This window comes from Mirounga angustirostris, unplaced genomic scaffold (genome assembly GCF_029215605.1).
Source record: "Mirounga angustirostris isolate CCGP_5_RB_7025 unplaced genomic scaffold, mMirAng1.0.hap1 SCAF_5, whole genome shotgun sequence".
Classification (NCBI taxonomy): Eukaryota; Metazoa; Chordata; class Mammalia; order Carnivora; family Phocidae; genus Mirounga; species Mirounga angustirostris.
The window spans coordinates 101757066-101782126 of NW_026991713.1; the positions used below are offsets into that span (position 1 = coordinate 101757066).

The 25061-nt window shown below is 37.7% G+C and overlaps 1 protein-coding gene across 7 annotated transcripts in view; it reads left to right on the forward strand.

Moving 5' to 3' along the window:
* Positions 1–25061, forward strand: part of ERC1 (ELKS/RAB6-interacting/CAST family member 1) — a 555561-nt gene that overhangs the window by 392496 nt on the left and 138004 nt on the right. For all 7 annotated transcript variants that reach the window (XM_054507254.2, XM_064591742.1, XM_045874103.3 and 4 more), the window contains one exon: positions 22308–22452. In XM_054507254.2, coding sequence (XP_054363229.1) covers positions 22308–22452 — 145 coding nt within the window. The remainder of the gene's footprint in view (positions 1–22307; positions 22453–25061) is intronic.

Consider the following 25061-nt stretch of genomic DNA (forward strand, 5'->3'; position numbering starts at 1 on the left):
CTTGGGAGCCTGCTTCTCCCTCTGCTTCTCTCTCTCTCTCCCCGTCTGTCTCTCATGAATAAATAAAATCTTTAAAACAAAAAAAGAATGATGAATTCTTCATCTAATTAGAATCCTCTAATTAGAATATGTAGATGCATTTATATACAATTTGGTAGTTGACTAATTTATAGTTCTAGATTTCTTTTAAAGATAGGTACTGTATACTGTTATGTTACAAATTAATGTGGATCCTATAAATTTTTAGTGGATCTTATTCTAATCAATAAGTAAAATGACACATCAAATGAGTAGATATTATCTTAACAAAGTAATCCTTTCTTTTTTTTTTTAATTTTTATTTTTATTTTTTTTTTTTAAGATTTTATTTATTTGCGAGAGAGACAATGAGAGAGAGACAGAGAGCATGAGAGGGAGGAGGGTCAGAGGGAGAAGCAGACTCCCTGCTGAGCAGGGAGCCTGATGTGGGACTCGATCCCGGGACTCCAGGATCATGACCCGAGCTGAAGGCAGTCGCTTAACCAACTGAGCCACCCAGGTGCCCCAGTAATCCTTTCTTTACAACTTTTTTTTTTTTTTTAATGTATTCTGAGGGCTCCTGGGTGACTCAGTCAGTTAAGCGTACAACTCTTGATTTTGGCTGAGGTCAAGATCCGATCCAGGGTTGTGAGATGGAGCCCCAGGTCCACTGGGTGTGGAGCCTGCTTAAGATTCTCTCTCATTCTCTTCTTCTGCCCCTCCCCCTCCTTCTCTCTCTCCCTCTCTTAAAAAAAAAAAAAAAAGTATTCAGAGCACCTGGGTGGCTCAGTTGGTTAAGCATCTGCTTTAGGCTTAGGTCATGATCCTGGAGTCCTGAGATCGAGCCCCGCATCGGGCTTTGCACTCAGTGGGGAGCCTGCTTCTCCCCTCTCCCTCTACCCCTCCCCACTCATGCTCTTTCTCTCTCTCTCACTCTCTCTCTTAAATAAATGGATAAAATCTTTTTAAAAAATGGATTCTGAGACTAATTCTGAAATTTCTCTCCTTATTTTTAGATTCCATAATTTTTAGATTCCAGTTACATTGTCTGTTTTCCTAAGACTTTTCATATATTTTACTTCATATATGCAAAATGCTAAGGAGATTTAAAACATTTTATTAAAACCAGTTAGGATATATGTTCTCCTGCTTTGACAAAAATAACAGGGTAAACTGTATATAAATTTGTGTCTCTTTCATGTAATAGCCCAAACTGTGGTATTATAATTCTGCTCCTTCAAGTTTTCAGAAGTTCAGAGTCTGAACTCTCTTTTGCTTTGCCCATCCCTGAGGTGTTACCACGTGATCCAAGATGGCTCACTACCACATTGCATTCCAGCCAACAGGTAAGGGAGAAGGAAAGGGCACACTGAGCTAAGTGAGCAATAAACTACTTCAAGTATAATTCAAAAGTAAAGAAACTTAGAATATCAAAAACAAGAGTTTGTATGTCATATTCATCAGAAGGAAATTTCAGATATAACATTGTATAGAAGAGATTGTGTTTTCCTGATCTACTCATAAAGAATATGAGGTTTGTCTAAGAATAGGTAAGAATTTTTTTTTTTTTAAATAAGAACATTGGAACATCCAGCTGAGTGTCAAAATATTATCATCTGGATAATTTTACACTGATTCCATTGGTGCTGTCATTGCTAAAAATATACTTGTAACCCTTTTCTTAAGAGGTGCTTTCAGAGCCAGATTATAAGATGCCCCCAACATAAATATATGCTTATTCATTGTGGTGTAAAAAACATATCATCCTAATTTGCTGTCTGACTTCAGTGCCCCAGACTTGACGTCAAAACTAAAATTCAGTTTAATAAAAAGGATATTTGTCATAATTTCAAATACTTAAATAATGCAATAAATTTTGAAGCCAGTTTTAAAGATAAAATTGGCAGCATCATTAGAATAAATGTTTTCTAACAAATAAATGAATTCTTTGAAAACTTAGCTTTCATTTGAAATGTAAGTACAGGTGTATTTCATGAAGGAAGCAACTGGATGACTTTTGCTGTATTTTAAGGAAGTATAGGATAAGAAGGAACATCTTTGTATCTTAGTAATGTTGAATTTGCAGCAGTCCTAAGGAAGCACTGGAATTGAGGTCATTGACTTTGGGAGAAGCCCATTTAATCTCTGAACGTAGATTATGCCCTGGTGGACAACTGTAGATTGCAAGTGCCTCCTCATTTGCTGCAGTCTTACCAAAATCAGTCTTCCTCTTGTCCACTGGAAAATTTAAAATGGGTGCCCAAGCTTTGTTAAAAGAAACCTAGGCTAAAGATTTTGTTAATTTGTTTTTTAATACGGAAGGAACTTTCCAACATTTTGACACATGGGTGTTATCAGTAGAACTAAAAAGAGCTTATTAAAGTTTGCGTGATGTCTAACATTAAAGAGCAGAGAGAAACTCATAATTATTTAGTCATGTGCCTAATTTTGCTCAGTGACTAGCTTCTGTAATAGACTAAGTTCTGTGAGGTCATCATTTCAGTATATCAGTAGTACTTAGCATGGACCTGGCACATAGTAGGCACTCCAAATATTTGGCAATTGGTAACTTACATTTTATTTTGTTTGTGGTAATGGGATTCTAAGTGTCAGGTCATAGGTTAGTAAGTAAATAAAGTAGTAGTTCATGCTTCTGGACCTACAGCCTCAGCAGATAAAAATACCTAAAAAATGAAGTAGCAAAATAGTTAAGTTACTTTTCTTAGCAGCTGGCTTTTGGGACTTTTTAGTAGTTTTTGAGAGCTTCTCATGTTCCTCAGTGAGGTTCCACCCATTTTTACGTTGCTGTGGTATCTGACTAAAATATCTGTAGGGATGCTGACTGGCTCACTCTGAAGGACATTGCAACTCTTGATCTTGGGGTCGTGAGTTTGAGGCCCTTGTTGTGTATGGAGATTACTAAAAATTTTTTTTTATTTTTTTAAATAAAATATCTGTAATTAGTCTGTAGTAACTAAAACGTTTTCTCCCCTATTCTTTTCATTTTGCTGTATGCATTTTCTTAAAGATGGCTTTCCTGTTTGTTAAGCCAGTTACTGAATATGAACAGGATAAATTTCCTATGTGTTTTTTGACAAACTAAAATTAATTTCTTTCCCTCTGAAGAATCATTAAGTCATTAAATTGAAGAGTAGCTTGAGTCAAAAGCCTCACATTCAGAAATCTTAAGGGATTTGACTTTATGCAAAAGTGTCTTCTTCCTTAGAAATCGTACCTGCTTTCCCTCTACAACCCTATTCAGTTTTTATGTAGATGTTTCTTACTAGAGTCAGAAAGGGATGCTGTTTTCTGTAGGGCAGTATCCACCTTTAATGTACTAGGGCTTCTTCAAGAAAGTTTCACCTTTAAAAGATCAGCAAAAAGAAGAGTGAACATAGCAGTGACTCTAGATGAGCTCTTATGCAAAGAATTATTTGCTTTCTGTGATCCCATAATTGTGTAATTATTGAGGAAAATTTGTTTATTTGACTGTTGGAAGATCTACCTTGTTGCATATAGAATAGATAATGCTATAATTAATCGTTTATCATTTTCTTTTCTTTTATGTTTGGGTAAATGGGCTTTCCTACCCTTGGTTCAGAGACAATCAACAAAAAAGGATTTTTAGTTCTGGACTAGTTTAGTTTTGAGTTAATTGGCTCTAATTTACTGAGTGCCTACTATATAAAGAGATATATATATATATATATATATGTATATATATATGGAGGATATAGTAAAATTAAGACATGGTCCCTATAGTCAGGAAACTTACATCCTACTTGAATACTCAGGATTTATGTGCAAAATTCCCTTTTTTAAAAAGATTTATTTATTTATTTTAGAGAGAGCTTGATCGGGGGTGGGGGGGGAGGGAGAGAATCCTCAAGTAGACTCCCTGCTGAGCAGGGAGCCCAACTCAAGGCTCAATCCCAGGACTCTGATCATGACCTGAGCCAAAATCAAGAGTCAGATGCTTAACCGACTGAGCCATCCAGGCACCCTGCAGAATTCCCTTTTCAAAAAACCCTCCTCGGGGATGCCTGGGTGGGTCAGTCAGTTAAGCATCTGCCTTCAGTTCAGGTCATGGTCCCAGGATCCTGGGATCGAGTCCCGCATCAGGCTCCTTGCTCAGCAGGAAGCCTGCGTCTCCCTCTGCCTGCCGCTCCCCCTGCTTGTGTTTTCTCTCTCTCTCTCTCTCTCTGACAAATAAATAAATAAAACTTTTAAAATAAATAAATAAATAAATAACCCTCCTCAGCTTACCAGTAATGTCTCTTCCAAAACAATATATATGGTATAGGTGATAAAGTTCTATATGATTAGACAAGTGAAAGATATCAGAAATAAAGTAGCTTGAAAAGGCTTTATCAAGAAGGTACATGTAGACTTTAAAAGATGAGCTCAGGTGAGTGGAAGGTATCCAGACCCATTAAATTGAGGTGATGCTATTTAGTCTCTGGCCTGGAAAAAAAAAAAAAAAAGCCTGTTTGTATTAAACTAATAAAGAATTTATGGAAATCTGTGCTTTGGAGAGTTTTGCATACCAACCTAACTTTCTCTTTAGGGAAACTTGGTACTGTTCTTAAATACCAGATCCCTCCTGCCTTCTTAATCTTCAGCACTATAAGCAAAACCTAGATCTAAACATTCCACAGTCATGAATACGGAGTGAAAATCTCCCATGAAATTGGTTTTATATAAGTGTCTTCAGGCAAGCAAAACTCTGGAACATTGGACCATATAATGCATCATTTATAAGACTATGATTATCCATAGGGTTAAAGTGTAGTTTTTGAAAGTTTTTTACTTATTTTCAGCTAGTCAGCCCAGTGAAGGATGAAACTAATAGCTGACTCTTTGTATGAAACATGGAGTTAAAGAGTAGAAAGAATGTCCAGAGTTTACTGGGACCATATCTATAGTCAGGGAAGCTAAATTTTATTTAAAATATTCATGGAAAAGGAGCTGGATTCCAGTGTTTCTTTCTTTTTTTTTTTTTAATTTTTATTGTTATGTTAATCACCATACGTTACATCATTCTTTTTTTTAAGATTTTATTTATTTATTTGACAGAGAGATAGAGAACAAGTACACAGAGGCAGGCAGAGGGAGAGGGAGAAGCAGGCTCCCCGCTGAGCAGGGAGCCTGATGCGGGGCTGAGCCACCCTGGTGCCCCGATTCCAGCGTTTCTTAAAAGAAAGTCATTCTATTTTTTTTTTTTTGAGATTTTATTTATTTATTTGACAGAGAGAGACACAGCGAGAGAGGGAACACAAGCACAGGGAGTGGGAGAGGGAGAAGCAGGCTTCCCGCTGAGCAGGGAGCCCGATGCGGGGCTTGATCCCAGGACCCTGGGATCATGACCTGAGCCGAAAGCAGATGCTTAAATGACTGAGCCACCCAGGCGCCCCTGAAAGTCATTCTATTTTTGCATGAGGTTCTTTATTTTAGACCTTTTATCTCCAGATTGCTTTATTCTATTTCTAGTACCTTTTTTAAGTGTTGTTGTCTTATATAGCTCTAGAAAAGATGGGGCAAACTTTTGTATAAATGAATATTTACTTTGGGGCACCTGGGTGGCTCATTCGTTAGGCGTCTGCCTTCTGCTCAGGTGATGATCCCAGGGTCCTGGGATCAAGCCCTGCATCGGTCTCCCTGCTCCACGGGAAGCCTGCTTCTCCCTCTCCCACTCACCCTGCTTGTGTTCCCGCTCTTGCCTTGTCTCTCTCTGTCAGATAAATGAATAAAATCTTTAAAAAAAAAAAAAGAATATTTACTTCAAGTTTAACCAAATATTAGAACTCCAATAAATATCACCGTCACTTTATTGAACAGATATTCAGTATCACTGTAAATGATATTTAACGCTGACAGAAAACAAACTGGTTGCAGAAATTCTAAGTTATGTACAGTCTAACAGCACTGAAGCCATGTTTCTATGTTCTACTTTTGAACTAGACTTAATAAGGGAGAGCATCGGGACCCCAAGGAGGCCGGTGTCATTCACTAAGTCCTGTCAGTGTTTCAACCTCAGACTTTTCTCCTCTTCTCCTCAATTCATCTAATCTTAGCTTTTCCCACCGCCACTTCCTAGTCCAACTATAACTGAATAAAAGGCATAGTTTTTAGAGATGTAATTTTCTTTTTTAAAAAACGGTAGTAAAGGAAAAGAGTTTGAAAGAGACTTAGGAAGAATACTTACAGTGTATATTTTATCTTAAAGGTCACTTAAATTTGGAAGAATAAAAATACATTATATTTTAAGACATTATGGTAAGTGAAATAAGCCAGATACAAAAGGACAAATACTATATAGTTATCCTTATAAGGGAATTAAGGTAATTAAATTCATAGAGACAGAAAGTATAATGGTGGTTGCCCTGAGCTGGGGGTGGAGGGAATGGGGAGTGTTTTATGGGTACAGAGTTTTAGTTGGAGAAAAAAAACAAGTTCTAGAGAAGGATCATGATTTTGATGGTTGTATGACATTGTCAATATATAGTGCCACAGAATCATACACTAAGAAGTGATTAAAATGGTAAATTTGGTGTTATGTATATTTTACCATAATAAAAAAAATACATTCTGCTTCTTGTTGTCATGTTTGCTGTGTAACATTCCTCATTCAGAAAATGTTTATGATTTTGAAAATTATTGGGTTATAATATCGATACAATAAAACGTATAAATGTTAAGGGTACAATATGGTGAGTTTTGACAAATATATACACTGTTACAGCCGCCATACTCAAGCTATACATTTCCAGAAAATTCTCTTGCTTCCCTGACCAGTCTTTCTGCCGCCCCAGCTCCAACCCCTGGCAACCACTGATTTCCTTTCTGTCTCTTTGTGGATTAGATTACAATTAATTTTTTTTTTTTTAAGCAAATGGAAAAGATGCAAGGTTTGTTTTTTCTAGCAAATATGGTACAAACATCAAGTTTTGCCAGTCTGAGAAGCAGTCAGAGCTTTATAACAGAAGTGTCAATATCACAGTAGAACTAAGTATTCCAAACGTGTCATAATCTCTGCTGGTTTGGAAATACCAAAATGCTTATAGTTCAGAAAAAGTGAGGAGAAAAAATGAATACAGGTTTTCCATGCAAAATTTTATTTAATCAACTTCACTTATTGAGCTGTAACTACCAGCAATTTCTGTTTTTATTGTTTTAACTTTTTTTTAATTTCATGTTTTTTGGTTTTTAATTTTTTTATTAACATATAATGTATTATTTGTTTCAGGGGTACAGGTCTGTGATTCATGAGTCTTATGCAATTCACAGTGCTCACCATAGTACATACCCTCCCCAATGTCCATCACCCAGCCACCCCATCCCTCCCACCCCCCCTCCACTCCAGTAACCCTCAGTTTGTTTCCTGAGATTAAGAGTCTCTTATGGTTTGTCTCCCTCTCTGGTTTCATCTTCTTTCATTTTTCCCTCCCTTCCCCTATGATCCTCTGTCTTGTTTCTCAAATTCCTCATATCAGTGAGATCATATGATACATGTCTTTCTCTGATTGACTTATTTTGCTCAGCATAATACCCTCTAGTTCCATCCACATCATTGCAAATAGCAAGATTGCATTTGTTTTGATGGCTGCATAATATTCCATTGTATATATATACCACATCTTCTTTATCCATTCATTTGTCGATGGACTTCTTGGCTCTTTCCATAGTTTGTCTATTGTGGACATTGCTGCTATAAACATTGGGGTGCAGGTGCCCTTCGGATCACTCCATTTGTATCTTTGGGGTAAATACCCCATAGTGCAATTGCTAGGTTGTAGGGTAGCTCTATTTTCAACTTTTTGAGGAACCTCCATACTGTTTTCCAGAGTGGCTGCACCAGCTTGCATTCCCACCAACAGTGTAGGAGGGTTCCCCTTAACTCTGCATCCTCGCCAACATCTGTTGTTTCCTGACTTGTTAATTTTAGCCATTCTGATTGGTGTGAGATGGTATCTCATTGAGATTTTGATTTGGATTTCCCTGATGCCAAGTGATGCTGAGCACTTTTTCATGTGTCTTGACCATTTGGATGTCTTCTTTGCAGAAATGTCTGTTCATGTCTTCTGCCCGTTTCTTGATTGGATTCTTTGTTCTTTGGGTGTTGAGTTTGATAAGTTCTTTATAGATTTTGGATACTAGCCCTTTATCTGATATGTCATTTACAAATATCTTCTCCCATTCTGTCGGTTGTCTTTTGGTTTTGTTGACTGTTTCCTTTGCTGTGCAAAAGCTTTTTATCTTGATGAAGTCCCAATCGTTCATTTTTGCCCTTGCTTCCCTTGCCTTTGGCGATGTTTCTAGGAAGAAGTTGCTGCGGCTGAGGTCAAAGAGGTTGCTGCCTGTGTTCTCCTTTAGGATTTGGATGGACTCCTGTCTCACATTGAGGTCTTTCAACCATTTGGAGTCTATTTTTGTGTGTGGTGTAAGGAAATGGTCCAGTTTCATTCTTCTGCATGTGGCTATCCAATTTTCCCAACACCATTTGTTGAAGAGACTGTCTTTTTTCCATTGGACATTCTTTCCTGCTTTGTCAAAGATGAGTTGACCATAGAGTTGAGGGTCCATTTCTGGGCTCTCTATTCTGTTCCATTGATCTCTGTGTCTGTTTTTGTGCCAGTACCATGCTGTCGTGATGATGACAGCTTTGTAATAGAGCTGGAAGTCCGGAATTGCGATGCCACCAGCTTTGCTTTTCTTTTTCAACATTCCTCTGGTTATTCGGGGTCCTTTCTGGTTCCGTACAAATTTTAGGATTATTTGTTCCATTTCTTTGAAAAAAGTTGATGGTACTTTGATAGGGATTGCATTAAATGTGTAGATTGCTCTAGGAAGCATAGACATCTTCACAATATTTGTTCTTCCCATCCATGAGCATGGAACGTTTTTCCATTTCTTTATGTCTTCCTCAATTTCTTTCATGAGTATTCTATAGTTTTCTGAGTACAGATCCTTTGTCTCTTTGGTTAGATTTATGCCTAGGTATCTTATGGTTTTGAGTGCAATTGTAAATGGGATCGACTCCTTAATTTCTCTTTCTTCTGTCTTGTTGTTGGTGTATAGGAATGCCCCTGACTTCTGTGCATTGATTTTATATCCTGTCACTTTACTGAATTCCTGTATGAGTTCTAGCAGTTATGGGGTGGAGTCTTTGGGGTTTTCCACATAAAGTATCATATCATCTGCAAAGAGTGAGAGTTTGACGTCTTCTTTGCTGATTCGGATGCCTTTTATTTCTTTTTGTTGTCTGATTGCTAAGGCTAGGACTTCTAGTACTATGTTGAGTAGCAGTGGTGATAGTGGACATCCCTGCCGCGTTCCTGACCTTAGGGAAAAGCTCTCAGTTTTTCCCCATTGAGTATGATATTCCCTGTGGGGTTTTCATAGATGGCTTTTATGATACTGAGGTATGTACCCTCTATCCCTACACTGTGAAGAGTTTTAATCAAAAAGGGATGCTGTACTTTGTTAGATGCTTTTTCTGCATCTATTGAGAGGATCATGTGGTTCTTGTTCTTTCTTTTATTAATGTATTGTATCACATTGATTGATTTGCAGATATTGAACCACCCTTGCAGCCTGGGAATAAATCCCACTTGGTCGTGGTGAATAATCCTTTTAATGTACTGTTGGATCCTATTGGCTAGTATTTTGGTGAGAATTTTTGCATCCATGTTCATCAGGGATATTGGTCTGTAGTTCTCCTTTTTGATGGGGTCTTTGGTTTGAGGATCAAGGTAATGCTGGCCTCTTAAAATGAGTTTGGAAGTTTTCCTTCCATTTCTATTTTTTTGAAACCGTTTCAGAAGAATAGGTATTAATTCTTTAAATGTTTGGTAGAATTCCCCTGGGAAATCATCTGGCCCTGGGCTCCTGGTTGTTGGGAGATTTTTGATTACTGCTTCAATTTCCTTAGTGGTTATGGGTCTGTTCAGCTTTTCTGTTTCTTCCTGGTTCAGTTTTGGTAGTTTATACATCTCTAGGAATGCATCCATTTCTTCCAGATTATCTAATTTGCTGGCATATAGTTGCTGATAATATGTTCTTTTAATTGTATTTCTTTGATGTTGGTTGTGATCTCTCTTTCATTCATGATTTTGTTGATTTGGGTCATTTCTCTTTTCTTTTTGATAAGTCTGGCCAGGAGTTTATCAATCTTATTAATTCTTTCAAAGAACCAGCTCCTAGTTTCGTTGATCTGTTCTACTATTCTTTTGGTTTCTTTTTCATTGATTTCTGCTCTGATATTTATTATTTCTCTTCTCCTCCTGGGTTTTGGCTTTATTGGCTATTCTTTCTCCAGCTCCTTTAGGTGTAGGGTTAGGTTGTGTATTTGAGACCTTTCTTGGTTCTTTTTATTTTTTTAAAGATTTTATTTATTTATTTGACAAAGAGAGACAGTGAGAGAGGGAACACAAGCAGGGGGACTGGGAGAGGGAGAAGCAGGCTTCCCACTGAACAGGAGCCTGATGTAGGGCTTGATCCCAGGACGCTGGGATCATGACCTGAGCCGAAGGCCGGCCATTAACGACTGAGCCACCCAGGCACCCCACAGACCTTTCTTGTTTCTTGAGAAAGGCTTGTGTTTCTATATGCTTTCCTCTTAGGACTGCCTTTGCTGTATCCCAAAGGTTTTGAAGAGTTGTATTTTCATTTTCATTTGTTTCTGTGAATTTTTTTAGTTCTTCTTTAATTTCCTGGTTGACCCATTCATTCTTTAGGAAGATGCTCTTTATCCTCCATGTTTTTGAGTTCTTTCCAACTTTCCTCTTGTGATTGAGTTCTAGTTTCAAAGCATTGTGGTCTGAAAATATGCAGGGAATGATCCCAGTCTTTTGCTACCGGTTGAGACCTGATTTGTGACCCAGGATGTGATCTATTCTGGAGAATGTTCCATGTGCACTAGAGAAAAATGTGTATTCTGTTGCTTTGGGATGGAATGTTCTGAATATATCTGTGAAGTCCATCTGGTCCATTGTGTCATTTGAAGCCTTTATTTCCTTGTTGACCTTTTGCTTACAGTCCATTTCAGTGAGGGGGGGGTGTTAAAGTCCCCTACTATTATTGTATTATTATTGATGTGTTTCTTTGATTTTGTTATTAATTGGCTTATATAATTGGCTGCTCCCATGTTAGGAGCATAGATATTTAAAATTGTTAGATCTTCTTGTTGGATAGACCCTTTAAATATGATGTAGTGTCCTTCCCCATCTCTTATTATAGTCTTTGGTTTAAAATCTAGTTTGTCTAATATAAGGATTTCCACCCCAGCTTTCTTTTGATGTCCATTAGCATGGTAAATGGTTTTCTGTCCTCTCACTTTAAATCTGGCGGTGTCTTTGGGTCTAATAGGAGTCTCTTACAGAAAGCATATCGATGGGTCTTGGTTTCATACAGTCTAATATCCTGTGTGTTTTGATTGGGGCATTTAACCCATTTACATTCAGGGTAACTATTGAAAGATATGAATTTAGTGCCATTGTATTGCCTGCAAGGTGACTGTTACTGTATATTGTCTGTGTTCCTTTCTGTTCTATGTCACTTTTAGGCCCTCTCTTTGCTTAGAGGACCCCTTTCAATATTTCTTGTAAGGCTGGTTTGGTGTTTGCAAATTCCTTTTGTTTTTGTTTGTCCCGGAAGCTTTTTCTCTCTCCTTCTATTTTCAATGACAGCCTAGCTGGATATAGTATTCTTCATTCTTGGCTGCCATTCTTGTATGTAGAAACAAGAAAGGTCTCAAATACACAACCTAACCCTACACCTAAAGGAGCTGGAGAAAGAATAACCAATAAAGCCAAAACCCAGCAGGAGAAGAGAAATAATAAATATCAGAGCAGAAATCAATGAAATAGAAACCAAAAGAACAGTAGAACAGATCAACGAAACTAGGAGCTGGTTCTTTGAAAGAATTAATAAGATTGATAAACCCCTGGCCAGACTTATCAAAAAGAAAAGAGAAATGACCCAAATCAACAAAATCATGAATGAAAGAGAGATCACAACCAACACCAAAGAAATACATATTTTTCTCATTTAGTGCCCTGAATATATCATGCCAGTCCTTTCTGGCCTGCCAGGTCTCTGTGGATAGGTCTGCTGCCAATGTAATGTTTCTGCTGTTGCAGGTTACAGACCTCTTGTCCGAGCTGCTTTCAGGATTTTCTCTTTGTCTCTGAGACTTGTGAGATTTACTCTTAGATGTCGGGGTGTTGACCTATTTTTATTGATTTTGAGGGAGGTTCTCTGTGCCTCCTGGATTTTGATGCCTGTTTCCTTCCCCAAATTAGGGAAGTTCTCTGCTGTAATTTGCTCCAATATACCTTCTGACCATCTCTCTCTTTCTTCTTCTTCTGGGATCCCAATTATTCTAATGTTGTTTCGCTTTATGGTATCACTTATCTCTCGAATTCTCTCCTCGTGATCTGGTAGTTGTTTATCTCTCTTTTTCTCTGCTTCTTTATTTTCCATCATTTGGTCTTCTATATCACTAATTCTCTCTTCTGCCTCATTTATCCTAGCAGTTAGAGCCTCCATTTTTTATTGCACCTCATTAATAGCCTTTTTGGTTTCAACTTGGTTAGATTTTAGTTCTTTTATTTCTCCAGAAAGGGATTCTCTGGTATCTTCTTTGTTTTTTTCTAGCCCAGCTAGTATCTTTATAATTGTCATTCTGCACTCTAGTTCCGACATCTTACTAATGTCTGTATTGATTAGGTCCCTGGCAGTCGGTACTGCCTCTTGATCTTTTTTTTTTGAGGTGAGTTTTTCCATCTTGTCATTTTATGTAGAGGAGAATAGATGAATAAGAGAACAAAATGCTAAAAGGGTAACAAAGACGCCAGGAAAATATACACTAAACAAATCAGAAGAGACCCAAAACCAGGGGGGAAAGATAGGGGGAAAAAAAGAATACGATCAGGCTGGTGAATAGAACAGAGCCACACACTAGATTTTGTGTGTATTTTGGTCTGTTAGAAGAAATTGCCTCCCAAAATTTTAAAGAAAGAAAAACTTATATACAAAAATAAGAGTAAATACGATGAAGTGATGGAATAGGACTGTAAAGATGAAAATTAAAAAGATTTTAAGGGGTGTCTGGGTGGCTCAGTTGTTGAGCATCTGCCTTCGGCTTGGTTCATGATCCCAGGGTCCTGGGTTCGAGTCCCACATCGGGCTCCCTGCTCAGCGGGAAGCCTGCTTCTCCCTCTCCCACTCCCCCTGCTTGTGTTCCTGCTCTCGCTATCTCTATCTCTGTGTCAAATAAATAAATAAAATCTTTAAAAAATAAATATTTTAAATGAGGAATTGATAAGTTGGTTGAAAAAAGAATGAAAAAAATTTTAAAAAACAGAGAATGTAATCAGACGGGAGACTAGGAAAATGTCATACACTATATTTAGGGTATATTTTGGTCTGTTAGAAGAAACTGTATCCCAAAATTTTAAAGAAAGAAAAACTTACATGTAAAAATAAGGTTAAAATACAATGAAGGGATAGAATATGACTGTAAAAACGAAAATTAAAGATTTTTAAAAAGGAATTGATAAGGTGTTGGTTGAAAAAGGAAAGAAGAAAAATTCAGCTAAAAAAATAGAAAAAGAAAAATAAAGAAAATTTTTAAAATTAACTTTGAAACACTAAAGAATCCTGGGGGAAAAGCCATGAATTCTATGTGCTGTATTCCCCTAGCGCTGGGGTTTTGCCATTCTTGGCTGTTCTTGCTGATCTTCTGGGGGAGGGGCCTGTTGCAGTGATTCTCAAATGTCTTTGCCCCAGGTGGAATTGCCCCGCCCTTGCTAGGGGCCAGGCTAAGTAATTTGCTCGGGTTTGTTCTCGGTAGCTTTTGTTTCCTGAAAGCTTTCTGAGAGTGAAAATGGCGGCCTTCCTATCTCTGGCCCCAGAGGAGCTGAGAGCTCAGTGCCCCACTCCTCAGTCAGCCCTCATAGAAAAGCAGTCAGTCACTCCTCTCTCCCGGTCTCTGGCCACACTCCGTGCTCACCCAGCCTGTGACCTAGGGTTTCTGTCTCTGGCCCACAACCCCATTTGGAGTCTCCAAACCCGGCAGATTCCTGCAGTGCATTCCCATGCCGCTCCTCCCAGGGGAGGAAGGTGAGTCTCCCTGGATCTGCCACTTGTTGGGTCCCTGCTGGAGGAGTATTGGCCCGACTGTGCCGTGGATCGGTTTATGGCCACCCCAAGCTGAGAGCCTACTCTTCAGCTCCGTTTTTGCAGCTGATTCCGTGCTCCAATACCTGGGAGCTCTGCCACACTCAGGCACCCCCGGTCTTTCTGTGACCCTGAGGGTCCTGTGACCACACTGTCCCAGTGAGAGTTCCTCCACACCCCCACACCCCCACCCCCAACCCCCCCGCATAGCCACTGGAGCGACGTCCCTCAGTGGAGCAGACTTCTAAAAGTTCCGATTTTGTGCTCCGTGGCTCTAACACTTGCTGGTAGTGGCTGATGGAGGCTCCCTCCCCCGCCGCCCCGTCTATCTTCCCGAATATCGCCTCGGATTCACTTCTCTGCATGTCCTACCTTCCAGAAAGTGGTCACTTTTCTGTTCATAGGATTCCTGCTATTTTCTTCCATTTCCTGGGTCCTCTCAGGGGAGCTCTGAGATGTCACAGAGTATCCCAAACTTCACTTGGCTCCCCAGGGGTCCCTGCAGTTGTCTGTGCGTCTGTCCAGTGGAACGTGTATTGTGTTAACTTTGATTCTTTTCAAGGACTTCTGAAAAATAAGTCAGTCTATATTGGGATAACTTTTCTACCCATTCTTACATCAGTGTATTTCTTAATATAAATTGGTTTTCTTCCCTTATTTCAGGAAATAGACATAAAGCAAGAGAAGATTGAGAAGGTTCCAAATTATTCTGGGCAAAGGCCTTGCTACTGTGCTGCAGGAAGGTTATATGAGACAGGACCCCAGCATGCATTATTGGATCAAATGCCCTGAGATAGTTTGTATTTGATGACATTTGAAAGTTATTTTCCAGGGGCACCTGGGTGGCTCAGTGTGTTAAGTGTCTGACTCTTGATTTCTGCTCTTGTCATGATCTCAGGGTCCTGAGATCAGGTACCGCGTCAGGCCTCTGCTCCTCCCCAGGCTCGCATGCACGCGCTCTTTCTCTTTCTTTCATAAATAAATAAAATCTTAAAAAAGAAAGAAAGAAAGTTACTTTCCAGCATCAATACATAAATGTGATATATTTTTATATTTCATATTCACTGAATTATATAGCAATTTTTCATAGTCCCACCTGTGACTCTTGAATCCCCAAAATTCAGCATCATTTTATTCTTCATTCCTTAAAAATAATTTTTATAATATGAGAATTCTATTCATAATACATCTCCAGCAGTAACATTCTGACCTTTCTGGTTTGAGAAGCATCCAATCTCTCCTCTATGCCTCTAAATCAGTCTTTTCTAAACCCTTGCTTTACTTCTGTGGAACTTTTAATGCTACCGTATTATCAAAATCAAATCATTCCTTATTCAGCATTTTGAGTAACCCCTATTTGTCAAGGTTGGGTTAGAATCCTCAAGGATTTCATAATCTATGTTTATTCCTTACTGCTATTCCCAGACCATCTCTACTCTGATCCAACGCCACCTTTTCAGTTTCTCTTTCCCCATAGAAAATCTCGAATCCAGTTATGCAGTGTATCTTCACATATGCCTGTGCTTTTACACTTGCCACTTTCTCTTTCTCACTATCTCTGTCAAAATAAGGTCCCTCTCAGGTCCCACATCCTCAACCCAAGGTGATTCTTTGTCTACTGTATTACTTGAACATCTACTGTCCATGCGATTTATTGGCAGTTATCATTTATTGTCTCATCTCACTCATTTTATTGAAATACTACAGTTAAAGAAGATAGACTAACTCAGAAACAAAACCATTTATACAGTGTCTCTGATAATCTCTTTAAACACCCAGTCATGGAAAGCTCTACTAGTTTTTAGGCTTTCAATTCTACTTGTTAACAAGAGTTAATACATTAGATGTTCATTGTATAAACTGAAATCTCTTTGTGACTTTCCTCCCTTTAATGCCATTTGTGCCCTCTAGAGGAACACAGATTAAATGTCTTTTTCTGCTATTCTGACAGCAATTATCATATATGGATAAATCTTTTTGGATTAACGTGCCCTTTTATAACCCCATTCTGTCACGTTCCTTTGGATACGCTCTACTTTGACACTGTCTCTTAAATTATAGCATCTAGAATTGAACCTATGACTCCAGTTGTCATCTGTCTACTTAGAGAAAAACAAAACTCTTTAAGTGAAATATAAATTAGCTAAAGTTAGTGGTCTCTTTTCCAGTCTTGGTGTTCTTCATGTTTTCACATTTTTCCCCACTCTCTCTGCTCTCTAGCCTTCCATACTATTGGGGAAAAACAAAACAAAACAAAACAAAACAAAAACCTTAAAATGAAATAAGGGAATAGCTTCAATGAGTGAATACATTGGAACAGTTGGGAAAGCAAACCACCACATTGGATAAAAATGGAGTCAGTATTGGAGGTGCTATTGGTTCAAGATAAATTTGTGAAGTGCCTACTCCATTCCAGAAACTGTTCTTGGCACTTGGGATACATTAGTGAACAAAACATACGAAGATCCTGCTTTCATGGAGCTTATATTCCAGCTATTTTGAAGCAAAGGCTTTAGGCAAAAAGGAAGACAAACTATAATATCAGAGTATATAGAATGCAGAGAGTAACTCATACCAAATAAAAGAAAAAATTGTAAGTGGTTTAGGCACATGCAGTGCAGAAAATTAATATTTGTAAGCTTCTGGCATGCAAAGTCATGAATTAAGACTCTAGAAGGAAAATGATATATTTTAAAAATTAAAGATGGGATATTATTTACAATAGGCAGAGGTGGAAGCAACCCAAATGTCCATCAGCTGATGAATGGATAAACAGTGTGGCATATACATACAGTGGAAATTATTCAGCCTTGAGAAAGAAGGAAATTCTGACACATGCTACCACACAGATGAACCTTGAAGACATTATGTTAAGTGACATAAGCCAGACACAATAAGACAAATACTGTGTGATTCCCTTTATGTGAGGTTCCTAGAGTAATCAAATTCATAGAGACAGAAAGTAAATGGTGGTTGCCAAGGGCTGGAAGGGGAGGAAGAATGGGGAGTTCTTTAATAGGTACAGCTTGAGTTTTGTGAGATAGAGTTCTGGAGATTGGTTGCACAGCAGTGTGAATATACTTAACGCTACTGAATGTACACTTAAAAATGGTTAAAGTGATCAACTTTATGTTATATGTATTTTACCACAATTAAAAATAAAAAGTTTAAAAATATTTTTAAATTAGCGAGCTAATAAATTGAAAAACCAATAAACTCATAGAAACATTAAAAGAAAATTGTAAAGACATAAACCATAAACATAATATAGTTGAGGAAGCAGACCCTTGCATGTGTAGAAGAATAGAAGGACATTTACAGAGCACATGCCTGTTAATATCACTTAAACTGTGAACGTACTGAAAGGAAATGCTGAATAGACAAAAATTAGCAGTCCGGTGAGGAGTCAGGTTTTAAAGGAGAGAAAGCTACAGATTTCAGGTAGAGAGCATAGCATAAACCTAAGTGAAAACAAGTAGTAACTCAGTGATACAGGGTCCTTGGAGGACAATGAAGAAGAAGTCGGTTGAAAATTATAGCTGGTCAAATATTAAGCCAAAGCACTTAATGTGGTAAGAAACCAGATGAAAGTGAATTGGGAGAGTAGGACATTGTAGAAGGATGGTGAAATCAGAATGGGCTTAAGAATTATATAGACCCAGGGTGTCTGGGTGGCTCAGTTGGTTAAGTGCCTGCCTTCGGCTCTGGTCATGATCCCAGGGTCCTGGGATTGAGCCCTGCATGGGGCTCCTTGCTCAGTAGGGAGTCTGCTTCTCCCTCTCCCTCTGCCTGCCACTCCCCCTGCTTGTGCTCTCTCTCTCTCTCCTCTCTCTCTGTCAAATAAATAAAATCTTTAAAAAAATGTAGACCCATGATAAAAGGATGGTAGTGACTATGATAGTGAACTTGCAGATACAAAGCCACGGGCTCATTAAAAACTATTAGGAAGAACAAACAAAATGTGAACATTGGTTAGGGAGAGCAAAGAAGTCAAATTACTTAGATGTTGTCAGCCTGTGGATCTAGGAATATAGTGCTTTAATTAACATGGAAAAAGATTTATTATGGTAGATGAAAAGTTCTATTTAGTGTTGACATTCTATGTTAAAGATATTTTGGGGTACCTAGAACAGAGATAATAAGACAGTCGGTGGCCAAAGCTTGAAAGATCGGACATTTCAGTCAGGATTGCCCAAGTAGGCTCACCCACAGGCTGGTTTTCACTGAGCTTAGTTAAGGTAGAGTGTCCACCTTACTCTCTGAGTCCCCTCTGTAAGTGAAGTTAGAGAAAATAATAATCAAAAGGATTTTTTCAGGAAATGAGATGGAAGAGTGGGACAGATATCCCAGTAGTTTACTACTCACTCTGGATAGTTAAATGGTTAAATAATAAGTAAAGGAGGCATCAGAATCAAGGAGGCATCAATAAGAGAATCTAGATTTCAGGTTTATTTTAAAATTGAAGTAGATTAAACTATGCTTACATGTCATGATAGTAATAGATCTAAAGCAACTGACCTTATTCTTACTTTCCTCTGATCTCTCTCCTGATGTTTTCAGGATTATGGAATTTATGAAACATGATTGTGTAATCGTTCAATTTTAAATACCCAGTTGGAGGAAGAGGGAAAAATAAACCTTGGTGGCATCCCTTCATTCATACCCCTTTTCTGTCTGTCATTTCTGTTAAAAACACTCACTCTTAAATTGTTTACCACCATCATTCCAACACTGATTATATTTCTTTTTTACTAGTGATAGCAGGCTAATATTGTATTGTTATCAAAGATTCAGGCATTATGAAAAAGATTTTGAGCTCCATTTGCCTTGGATATTTGCATCCTATTTCTAAATGTTCTCAGAAGGGAGAAGGGGACCGAGGAGGGGGTCTTACTGTTTCTTAAAGCTCAAATGACACAGTAGAGTACTTTTAGAGACATCTTGATTCTATTAGAATTTTCAGGTCAAAGGGCAGGTTCAACTGTTATGTACTTTAAAGCACCAGGGATGGATTGAAAAGACCTCTTTAATGACTTAAAGTTGGATTTCTGCTACTACCTACTCATTATGCAAGTAATATGGCATGTTAGTCAAGCAGTAGGGGGCCACTAATCACTTTGAAAGGTCTGTGTATACATTTTCTTTTTTTTTTTTTAAATGAGGAAAAGACATTAACAGAACAAGGAGAGTAATTTAGCAGGACGAGCATTGCAGTTCTTATTTTGCTCTGGGCTTGTGGCATACATATATTACCTTTCACATTATACGTGCTTGTATTACTCCCTAGGGGCTCATGGGAAATGAAGTCAGAATGTGCTTCACTAGCAAGTCTTCCTTTTCTGTAGATAGTCTTTAGTTAGTAAAGCTCTTAAAGTCAATTATTAATCCCCATCAAGGTTCATTTTCTTTAAAATAGCCATGTTAGACTTATAATAGCTGACTTCCACGTCTCAAGCAATTGATTCTGATTAAAAAGGAACTATTTCTGGTATTTTTATTTTCTTCTTTTTAGTTTTCTGGATCTTCCAGTTTTTATTCCAAGAGTGCATATTACTTTTATCAGAAAATACCTTTCTTTTTTCAAAGAACCAATTATATTAAGAGTCAAGTGGCTACTAAAATAAGATTTTTTTTGTAATTTGCTTTTTTTTTTCCACTCTGAATTCCATTCCCTCTGAAAAGCAGGGCGTTCTTTAAAATTTTTTAGTTTCAACACTTTTGAGTGCTCTCTGTAAAACTTAACCACATAAGTTCAACCATACCATATGGTCTTTTCTATCAGATGTATTGAGGGAACAGCAATTTTTCTTATTCCCAAAAATTAGATGGCCGTTACTATTTATTAGCTTTAATATTCTTGCCTATCTTCCAAATTTTAAAAGATTGCTCTCCCCTGTAGTTGTGTATTTCAAATTTACCAAAATTATAGATAAGAGAACAATACTCTCTTTCCAAAAACAAAAGAAAAACATAAAAGCTAATATATCCATAAAAAATAATGACATTAACCAAAGTTTGTATGTTTATATGTGCAGTATGTAATCAACACCTTTTATTCTCTTGACTATCAGTTGACCTTGTTAGGCACATACACATGTAGAAATCACTATTAAGAGTATACTTTTAAAATGGAAAAGACAGTGGTATGTTAAGCTGTTAGGGAATTTTTAGAGGTTGAGAGTGATGGGTATGGGAAAGTTTGATTCTGTGCAGTTTGTAGTATATTATCAATGCTCAATAAAAAATAACATAAATGACATAATAAAATTTCTATTTGGATTTTATATAAAAAGAACAAAAGACTTGAAATTATATATCTTAGTAAAAAAGGCATTATTCCAGTGGCTCAGAGTCTAATACTACATCCTTTATTTTAAAATTTAGAATCTGAATTGTCACCTGTTATATCATATTGCAGTTTGGGAATGTGACATTTTACCCCAGAGATTAACTGTACCACACTAGCTGGCCAGCCATACCATTTATAAAAGAATTTGGAATTCAGTCAAGATGCTTCACCAACACAGAATAATTTTTACTATTTCACATTATGATGCTTTCCTTAAGCACAGAGTGGAACTCAGATCCCATCACCTTTGTATCTTCCATTTTGCAAAGGTGCTCTTTACTTCATCTGATTGGATAGAGTAATTTATCTTTCATTCATCTTCTGTTATTTGCCTGCTGCTAAATGTGTAATTCTGACTATTGGTGCACAGAAATACTGCAGCACCCTTATTGAGAAAACACATTTCTCATTCCAGCTTTGTCAGTCTTTGAGCTTCCCCAAAGGGAACAGATGACGGCAATGAGCAGGAAATTGTGCATAGCGAGACCAACTTGAACTCCTTCACCTTTAAGCTCATTTCACCACTTAACATATTTTTTTTCAAGTGGTCATTAGATATATTTAGACTATTGCTATCCCTTTGCTGTTGACTAAAGCTTCATGGGATAAGCCGTCTGCCGTTTTTTAGAATTATATAGAGTGTGGGGACAGTGGAAAATTACACTGGGGTCAATGAGAATCTTCTTCCCTTCCAACAACAAAGACTGGTTAAACAAATCCTCATTTCCATGATGTAAGCTTATCTCTCTCCTCCATTTGTTAGTACTGCTTGTACGGAGTTCTCCAGAACTACCCATCCAGAAAACAGAAAATCCTTGTCAGAATATGCAAAAGATAGTCTTCCAGTTTGTGGCTAAACTAAAACTCTTCCAGATGACTGCTATTGAAGCATAATTATCTTAACAAAAGACAGAAGCAAGGTTAAACTTGGGCAGTTCATTCTCAGATTCAGCATTTCCTCAGGTCAAAAGCTCAGGCCACTTAAATAGTTCCTGTAAATCAAATCTGCGTTCTTACACATGACTTAAATAATAGATGAGCTATTGAGGAATGCATTTTTGCCGAGGAGACTAATTGTTCACCAACTTCATTCAGATTATTTTGTAAATTTCTCATGTTCACCCCTCTTCTAAATCCCACCTTTTCCTCTGGATGTGAACCAAAAAGTAGTTAGCTAAACCACAAGGAATCTGTAAGGTTCAAGTTATTGTTTCAAAGTGCACAAATCATTGCCAAATAAAGCCACGACTGGAAACTTATTTGCATTGATGAGAGAAAGAGAATTGTAGATGTTTAGAATGCCCCGAGAACAGATGGCTGATTTTCTAAATCCTATTTCCTAATGTTTACAATTTGTTACACACTCTATACATAAGAATGTTTTCAGTTTCAGTAATGCCTCAATTTGCCTGGCAGGTACAGAATGCTTATCAAAAGAATGAATTAAATGGGTAAAATGTGTGGGTGATAGTTTTATTCTTAGTTTTAAAAAGTCATTAATTTTGTTTACTTTTTGAGTCTAACTATAAATAGGAACTCTTTATTAAGATGTCAGTATAACACATGATAAAGACATTTAGAGTCAGAGAAACCGGAGTGGGATTCCATCTGCACCATTTACTTCAAATGTGAGCTTGGGCAAGCTATATAAACTCTCTGAGCCTTGGTTTCATCACCCTTAAAATGGGGGTGATAATAGTAACTTCAAAGGATTGTTTTGAGGATAAATGAAAGTCCTGGAATTTTCTTTATTTTGTAGGCAAGAAGCTCTTCTGGCTGCCATTAGTGAAAAAGATGCCAACATAGCTCTTTTGGAGCTTTCATCCTCTAAGAAAAAGACCCAAGAGGAAGTGGCTGCACTGAAGCGGGAGAAGGATCGTCTGGTGCAGCAGCTCAAGCAGCAGGTATAATGAAATGCCAGGGAGGGCCCATGGTGGAGGGGCAGTAAGACCAGCTCTCACGCCATTCTCTACCTTTGTCTTTGCCAGCTTATATTTTAAGGTCTCGCGTCTCATATTAGACGTCTGATCTTTTTATCTAGCTAGGTTGTTTGTTTTTTTCCCCCAGAGGGAGAGAGGGGAGGGAAGGGACAGACAGAATCCTAAGCAGGCTCCACACCCAGCACAGAGGCCTTTGCAGGGCTCAGTCTCACAACCCTGCAATCACAACCTGAGCCAAAATCAAAGAGTTCCGTTGCTTAGCCAACTTAGCCACCCAGGCGCGCCTCTAGTTAGCTTTCATTAGCAGGGACTTTAATCTTCTTCACAAATCTTCTGGCTATATCTAGGAATTAGAATGTTCTTGGTAAAAGCACTGGTTTAGAAGATGTTACAAGACCCCTGTGAGGGTTTTTTAACATAGCTGAATGAAATTAGCAAAATTCTGCCCGCTTAAAATGAAAAAGGCTTATTTTTTACATCCAACCAAAGTCCTACTATAGAAGGCACTAAGTATATTTTTACTTAAACAATTTCTAGCTACTCAGAGCTGAGTAAGCTTTGAAGGTAAGAGCAAAGTTTTGCCCTTTTCTTATTCCAACCTAATCCCTCCCCAAATTTAATGCTTAATATTTATGTAAGACCTGTGAAAATAAAAGCTAAACATTTCCCTTTTGTTAATGGTTGGACAACAGTGTAAATGTACTTAATGGACATTTAAAAATGATTAAAATGATAAATTTTATGTTATATATGTCTTATGACAATTTTAAAGCTTGGGGGAAAAATCTTTGAGAATGAAGAGAAAGCTGAATTTTAAAATCTAAGTCCCCTTCTTTATCTTAATGCTCTTCACTGACCATTCCTATACTATGTGCAGTGTCCACAAGTCCTGTCTTCTGGTATCATCTGCAGTCTCAGTAACATTTTCTGTGCATTATGTCTGCCTGGATTTGCTCTTCTACCTGAAGTAATAAGACTGGGAAAGAGTTTTTCAAGTGAAGGAATTTCTTCTTTTCTACTCTAGGGGATCAGTCATCAATTGATAGCATTTTTAACATAATATTTAATGTTCCAATTAACAAGAATCAATATTTAAGCAATAAAGATATTTCTGTTTGTAGACCAATATTAAAACTGCTTAGAAATAGATTTTATGTTTATTTATGTGGCCAACCACATAAATACCAAAAGATGTCCCTTTTCTATAGGATAGGTCGATGACCAGTAAAAAAATAATCCTTTGCTCATTTATAAGCAGAAAAATCTTTTCCAGTGTCCTAAAATATTTTGCCACGGGAAGAAGACATCATCTAGTATTTGGATACCTGTTAAGTAAAACAGGAAGAATGTGCTTAATATTAAAGACATCTGCCCAGTAGTTCAAAACTGAAATTTGGCTTATCGAAGCTGATAATATGAGTTGAATAGTGGTTGCAGTGGCCTAGGAAGGTGGGGAAGATGGGGAGGTGTTGGTCAAAGAGTACGAAGTTTCAGTTATGCAAGATGAATAAGTTCTGGGGATCTAATATACATCATGGTGACTATAGTTAATATCCTATTGTATATTTGAGATTTGCGAAGAGTAGATTTTAAGTGTTCTTAAAAAAGGTAACTGTGAAGTAATAGAAATGTCAATTAGCTTTATTGTGATAGTGATTTCATGATGTATACATATATTAAAACATCACATTGTATGCCTTAAATATATACAGTTTATATTTGTCAGTTGTATAACTGCTGTGGGGGAGGTGCTGATACATGAAAAAGGAGGGTACTGTTGAAGAAGCGTTCACTAGTTTGTGGGTGTGTATATTTAGCAATATCAGTTCTCCTAAGTAGTTAGGCCTAAATATATAGACGTAAGATTTAAGTGGTTCCTGGTCCCTCTACTTTCAGGCACCAAACAGAATAAAATGTCTAGCAGACTAGAGTACTGTATCTCATTCATAGTGGCTTTTGATTACTTCGTTCTCAAGGCTATATGTTTTCAGTAGGTGAAAGTAAGGATATTTATTAATCTATGAACTCATAATCTTAAAAAAGAGCAGCTTAATGTCTTTCCATCCCACTATGTGCCCTGAATATTCTGTAGTGATGTGATCTATGTAAGGAGAAAGATAAATGTAGTTCTTGGGAGTCCTTCCAACGGTGTTTTTTGTCTGCTTTCCATGTAAAGTTTCACATTCCTGCCCTCTCAGAGTGTCTCGGATGCTGTGAGCAAGAAGGAACTGGTCTTGCCAAAGATATTTGATTCTTTAATTTTTTCTAAGTGTGTGTACTAACTTTTAGACAAGAGAGAGGCCTTTTGGAAAGAGGATATGACATCAATATTGTTTTAATTTAAAGCTTCTAGTCCTTGAATTGCTGGAATGTGCCTCAGTCTAAAGGCTATTTCCTACCAAGGAGGCAGTCAGCGTTGACGAGGCTTTCCAGTAAGTGGAGCTGCCACTGCCTGATGGGCTCTTGGCATTCGTGTGCAGTTCCTAGTGTTCGAAAGAGGTGAAGCAACAAGGGGTTTACAGATTTGGGGGTCACCCGCTTAAATGGGCCCAATTTGCATACCCACCCCAGGG